The 6,209-nt window shown below is 41.8% G+C and overlaps 1 protein-coding gene across 6 annotated transcripts in view; it reads left to right on the forward strand.

Annotated features, from left to right (window-relative positions):
* pou2f1a (POU class 2 homeobox 1a) overlaps nt 1–6,209 on the forward strand; it is a 202,138-nt gene that overhangs the window by 177,560 nt on the left and 18,369 nt on the right. The window contains exon 17 of one of the 6 annotated variants that reach the window (XM_087992726.1): nt 617–1,477. The exons of the other annotated variants lie outside the window; for them this stretch is intronic. Within the exon in view, the coding sequence (XP_087848852.1) occupies nt 617–654 (38 nt within the window). The 3' untranslated portion in view covers nt 655–1,477. Of the gene's footprint in view, nt 1–616; nt 1,478–6,209 lie in introns of those variants that run through there. 6 annotated transcript variants of the gene reach the window in all.

Consider the following 6,209-nt stretch of genomic DNA (forward strand, 5'->3'; position numbering starts at 1 on the left):
TTCAACTGAGGGAAATGGAAACTAATGTGGTATTGGTAGGGTGTAGTATAGTTAGGAGTAATTACTATACTTGGGCAGTTCCAAAGTTGTGTTGCCTGCCTGATGCCAGGGCAAATCTTTTTGCAGCTAGAGAAGCTTTTGGAGTGGGAGGGGGAGGATCCAATTATCATGGACCATGTCGGAACCAGCAACCTAAGTAGAACAAGGAATCAGGTTCTGCTGAGGGAGTTTGAGGAGGTAATTTTTTTTATTTCTTTGAGAGATGTAGGCATACTGTCAAGACAGTATTTATTGCTCATCCCAAATTGCCCTTGAGAAATTGGTGGTGAACCATTACCTTAAACCACTGTGGATTTTGTGTTATATGTTCAGCATTAGACATGAAGTGAAGTCAAGTGTCAACCAGAATCTTATTGAACGTCAGTATAGGCTTGCAGACCCACATGTCCACTCTTTATACTGTTTGTTACATTCTTACTCTGAAACTAAATGTTTGTCTGTCTCTAGTCACTTTAATCATTGAATTATAATTTACTACAACGGTTGAGATAAAAATTGGGAAAAATAGAAATAACAACCTTAATTTGAAATCTGACACTCCTCTCCCTCCATGTAGGATGCAGGTTAGCTCCTGTACGGTGGTCTTCCTGGTGACAAAACTGACAGAGTACAAGGACATGAAAAGAGAGGGAAATTACCCTATTCATCTACAGTGGTGCTTAATCTTGTGCAAACTAATGTGTGAAATTATATCTTGTTCATTTATATAGACTATACACACAAAGCCACTTAGTTTATGTTGGCATTTGGAACATTTTTGTGGTGTTTCCCTTAAAAGAAAATGTATTGTCTTAATCATGTATAAAACGATTTGAGAAAAAGACTTCTTTTGCCCATTTATGAAACGACTTGAACAATTTCTGGATCTCCGTTCCCTTCAGCCCCATCCAGATTTATATTCTGCTTTTATTTCCCCTTACACCTTTTCCAATCTTAATCTTTGTGGTGTTTTGTCTATCTCCTCTGATCCAACCCTGTCTGAACCTGAATGGTTCAGTCCCAGCTTCACCTCTTCCAGTCCCTCTGTAATGAATTTGGGCAGAAGCTAAGCTCTTCCTTGGTGGCTTTTTTCTCCAAGTCCACTTCTTACATCAAGAATTACATTCTCCCCCAAGACAATTTTATGGAGAGCTGCTCCATAGTACCAGACATCACAATTTTCTGCTCTTTCCCTTCCTCTAAACAGTCCCCTCTGAATGTAGAGCACTCCATTCACTCACGTTTAAACCTAACATTGTCATGAAGCGAGCCAACAAATTGGTGCTTTAGTTTGGCAAAATGACCTTCTATAAGTCTATAAGAAATAGGAACACGAATAGGCCATTCACTACCTCTGTCCTCCTCTAGGAGAAAGTGAGGTCTGCAGATGCTGGAGATCAAAGTTGAAACTTTATTGCTGGAACAGCGCAGCAGGTCAGGCAGCATCCAGGGAACAGGAGATTCGACGTTTCGGGCACAGGCCCTTCTTCAGGCCTCTGTCCTCCTCTGCCATTCAATAGAATCATGTCTGATATGATATTCCTCACATGCACTTTCTTGCCCTTACCCCGTCCCCTTAGTTCCCCTACTGGTCAAGAATCTATCTCCGTCTTAAGTATACACACTGATTCTGTCCTGGCAGCTCTCTGTAGCAAGGAATTTCAAAGGTGTCTGGAAGAGATTGAACACCCAACTCTCAGGCACGTCACTGGGCCCCTGAACATCAAGCCGTTATTTCAAAGAGTGTCACTTACACTGTATCTACGACTCATCTAATGCCTTCCACCAATTTAAAATCCCTGGCCCTAACAATCACCTTGTCACCATGGGTGTCAGTTCTCTCCATGTTCTCTCCTGAAGAAGGGCTCATGCCCAAAATGTCGATTCTCCTGCTCCTTGGATGCTGCCTGACCTGCTGCGCTTTTCCAGCAACACATTTTCAGCAGTTGAGGTCTTGCCAGTCCACATCAACTGCCCAGTCCTGTTGATGCATTCTGCTTTTGCTTTTAATCACTTGGCAATGCCTTCCATTTGGTAAACAACCATGGATTCTAACTACATCTGCCTATTTATGTAATATTAGACAGCACAGAAGCAGGCTGGTTGATCCAACCAGGCCACATTAGTGTTCCTCCCTCTTTTACTCAACTGATACCAGTATTTTCTACTCTCTTGTGGTTATGCAGTCTCCCCTTACTTCATCAATAATATTCAATCCAACTCCCTATGATACTGGGTTCCACATTCTCACCAATCTCTGTATAAACAGTTTTATTCTAATTTCCATATTTGATTTTCCTTTTGGGTGATTGCTATATTTGTGCCCTTGGCCCTGCTTTTCACAAATGGAAGTCTTCTACTCTCCAAAGTGTCTGTTCTCAAAACCTCAATGATTTTTGTAGATTTCCACTAAGTCACCCCTCATCTATTTAAAGATAATCTATCTTATCCTGATATATCATCTATCATTTCTAATGTAATTCTCTACTTTTTTTCCATCTTGATCCCTGTCTCTATATCCTCTTTATGATTTAGTGACTAGAATTATACTCCAGGTATGGTTTAACCAAAGCTCAATATGGTTTTATCATATCTACTTAATTCTATCTGTCTAAAAATAAGCCCTAAGACCCCAGATAATTGTTAACTTGTGTGACTATCATTAGTGATTTGTGTATGGTACTCCTAGATCACTTTGTTCCATTATTCTATTTTAATTCTTACTATAATTCTTACTATAGGTGGGCGGCACGGTGGCATAGTGGGCGGCACGGTGGCACAGTGGTTAGCACTGCTGCCTCACAGCGCCAGAGACCCGGGTTCAATTCCCGCCTCAGGCGACTGACTGTGTGGAGTTTGCACGTTCTCCCCGTGTCTGCGTGGGTTTCCTCCGGGTGCTCCGGTTTCCTCCCACAGTCCAAAGACGTGCAGGTCAGGTGAATTGGTCATGCTAAATTGCCCGTAGTGTTAGGTAAGGGGTAAATGTAGGGGTATGGTTGGGTTGCGCTTCGGCGGGTCGGTGTGGACTTGTTGGGCCGAAGGGCCTGTTTCCACACTGTAATGTAATCTAATCTAATCTAATCTAATCTAATCTAATAATTAGCAATTTCCTTATTTTTTTGTGCTAAAATCGTAATATTTTATGTTAAAATTATTTTTCCATTACATTCTCATTCTGAAAAATTGTATGTGGAACCCTTTTTGTTCCAGCTCTTTTCAAAGAGTCATAGAGATATACAGCATGGAAACAGACACTTTCTGTCACTCACTTTCAATGTATTTTCCCTTATTATTGCTGTCTCCAAAGGAAGCTGTTCCTTCCTGTCCAGTCTGGGTCCTCCAGGATTTTAATAGTCTGAATTAAATCTCCCTTAAAGTATCTTCACTTTCAAAAAAAAAATCTATTCTTATAGAGTCATAGAGATATACAACATGGAAACAGACCCTTCGGTCCAACCCATCCATGCTGATCAGATATCCCATCCCAACGACTAGCACCCGGCCCATATCCCTCCAAACCCTTCCTATTCATATACCCATCCAAATGCCTCTTAAATGTTGCAATTGTACCAGCCTCCACCACTTCCTCTGGCAGCTCATTTCATACACGTACCACCCTCTGTGTGAAAAAGTTGCCCCTTAGGTCTCTTTTATATCTTTCCCCTCTCACCCTAAACGTATGCCCTCTAGTTCTGGACTGCCCGACCCCAGGGAAAAGACTTTTGTCTATTTACCCTATCCATGCAGCTTATAATTTTGTAAACCTCTATAAGGTCACCCCTCAGCCTTTGACGCTCGAGGGAAAACAGCCCCAGCCTGTTCAGCCTCTCCCTATAGCTCAAATCCTCCAACCCTGGCAACATTCTTGTAAATCCTTCCTGAACCCTTTCAAGTTTCACAACATCTTTTCGATAGGAAGGAGACCAGAATTGCACGCAATATTCCAATAGTGGCCTAACCAATGTCCTGTACAGCCGCAACATGACCTCCCAAAAGAAAGCATACCAAATGCTTTTTTCACTATTCTATCCACCTGCAACGCCACTTTCAACGAGCTGTGAACCTGCACTCCAACGTCTCTTTGTTCAGCAACATTCCCTAGGATCTTACCATTAAGTGTCTAAGTCCTGCTAAGATTTGCTTTCCCAAAATGCAGCACCTCGCATTTATCTGAATTAAATTCCATCTTCCACTTCTCAGCCCATTGGCCCATCTGGTCAAGATCCTGTTGTAATCTGAGGTAAACCTCTTCGCTGTCCATTACACCTCCAATTTTGGTGTCTTCTGCAAACTTACTAACTGTACATGTTACGCTCACATCCAAATCATTTATGTTCAATGACTAAAAGTAGAGGACCCAGCACCGATCCTTGTGGCACTCCACTGGTCACAGGCCTCCAGTCTGAAAAATAATCCTCCACCACCACCCTCTGTCTTCTACCTTTGTGCCAGTTTTGTATCCAAATGGCTAATTCTCCCTATATTCCATGAGTTCTAACCTTGCTAATCAGTCTCCCATGGGAACCTTGTTGAACGCCTTACTGAAGTCCATATAGATCACATCTACTGCTCTGCCCTCATCATTCCTCTTTGTTACTTCTTAAAAAAACTGAATCAAGTTTGTGAGACATGATTTTCAACACACAAAGCCATGTTGACTATCCCTAATCAGTCCTTGCCTTTCCAAATACATTTCCATCCTGTCCCTTAGGATTCCCTCCAACAACTTGCCCACCACCGAGGTCAGGCTCACTGGTCTATAGTTCCCTGGCTTGTCCTTACCATCCTTCTTAAACAGTGGCACCACATTAGCCTACCTCCAGTCTTCCGACACCTCACCTGTGACTATCGATGATACAAATATCTCAGCAAGAGACTCGGGAGTCACTTCTCTAGCTTCCCATAGAGTTCTAGGGTACACCTGATCAGGTTCTGGGGATTTATCCACCTTTACGTGTTTCAAGACATCCAGCACTTTCTCCTCTATAATATGGACATTTTGCAAGATGTCACCATCTATTTCCCTACAGTCTATACCTTCCACAGTAAATACTGATGCAAAATACTCGTTTAGTATCTCCCCCATTTTCTGTGGCTCCACACAAAGGCTGCCTTGCTGATCTTTTGAGGGGTCCTATTCTGTCCATGTTACCCTTTTGTCCTTAATGTATTTGTAAAAACACTTTGGATTCTCCTTAATTCTATTTGCCAAAGCTATCTCATGTCCCCTTTTTGCCCTCCTGATTTCCCTCTTAAATATACCCCCACTGCCTTTACACTCTAAGGATTCACTCGATCTATCCTGTCTATACCTTTACGTATGCTTGCTTCTTTTTCTTAGCCAAACCCTCAATTTTTTTAGTCATCCAGCATTCCCTATATCTACCAGCCTTTCCTTTCATCGTAAAAGGAATATACTTTCTCTGGATTCTCGTTCTCATTTCTGAAGGCTTCCCATTTTCCAGCCATCCCTTTACCTGCAAATATCTGCCCCCAATCAGCTTTTGAAAGTTCTTGCCTAATACTGTGAAAATTGGCCTTTCATTTCTTATCCCTCTTAATTCTATTATGTTGATGACTTCATGGTTTCGTTTCCTGCTCTTGCCCTGAACTGGGAAATTTTATTAAATCTTTGACAAAGTTTTGTGGGGGGTGGGAAGCCTGCCGGCACCTGTGCGTACTCCACAAGTGTAATTCCAACTTTTTTGTCACTTGGGATTTTATTTCTTGAGAAATATCTCTACAATGTCCAGTTAAGAATTTTGCATCCTTCTGGACACAACATGGAGTGGAACAGTTTCATGATCTGTGCTTGTTTTAACAGCAGTTGTTGATGCTGCTGCTATCTGCCTTAGTTATGCTTCCTCTTGATTCATCCTTTGTTACTTTTCTTGTCCCATCACCATCCCTTTTACCTTATCTTTTTATCTCTTTTGCCCCCACCCCCAGACCTTTGCTTTTCTTCGGTGCCGGTAATGTTGCCACATCTGTACTTGCTTAAAACCTTTTAGTTCTTTTCTCCGTTCTGACAAAAGATCATTGACTTGAAACATTAACTTTTTTTTCTCTCAAGCGATAGTGTCTGACCCAATGAGTACTTACTGGACTTTAGTTTTAATTTCAGAAAAGGCCTGATTCTGTAGTTCCCATTTAGAAAAATCGGATAAATA

This window comes from Chiloscyllium plagiosum, unplaced genomic scaffold (assembly GCF_037043375.1).
Source record: "Chiloscyllium plagiosum isolate Xiang-an unplaced genomic scaffold, Cpla_swu_hap1 HiC_scaffold_12, whole genome shotgun sequence".
In the NCBI taxonomy this organism is placed as follows: domain Eukaryota; kingdom Metazoa; phylum Chordata; class Chondrichthyes; order Orectolobiformes; family Hemiscylliidae; genus Chiloscyllium; species Chiloscyllium plagiosum.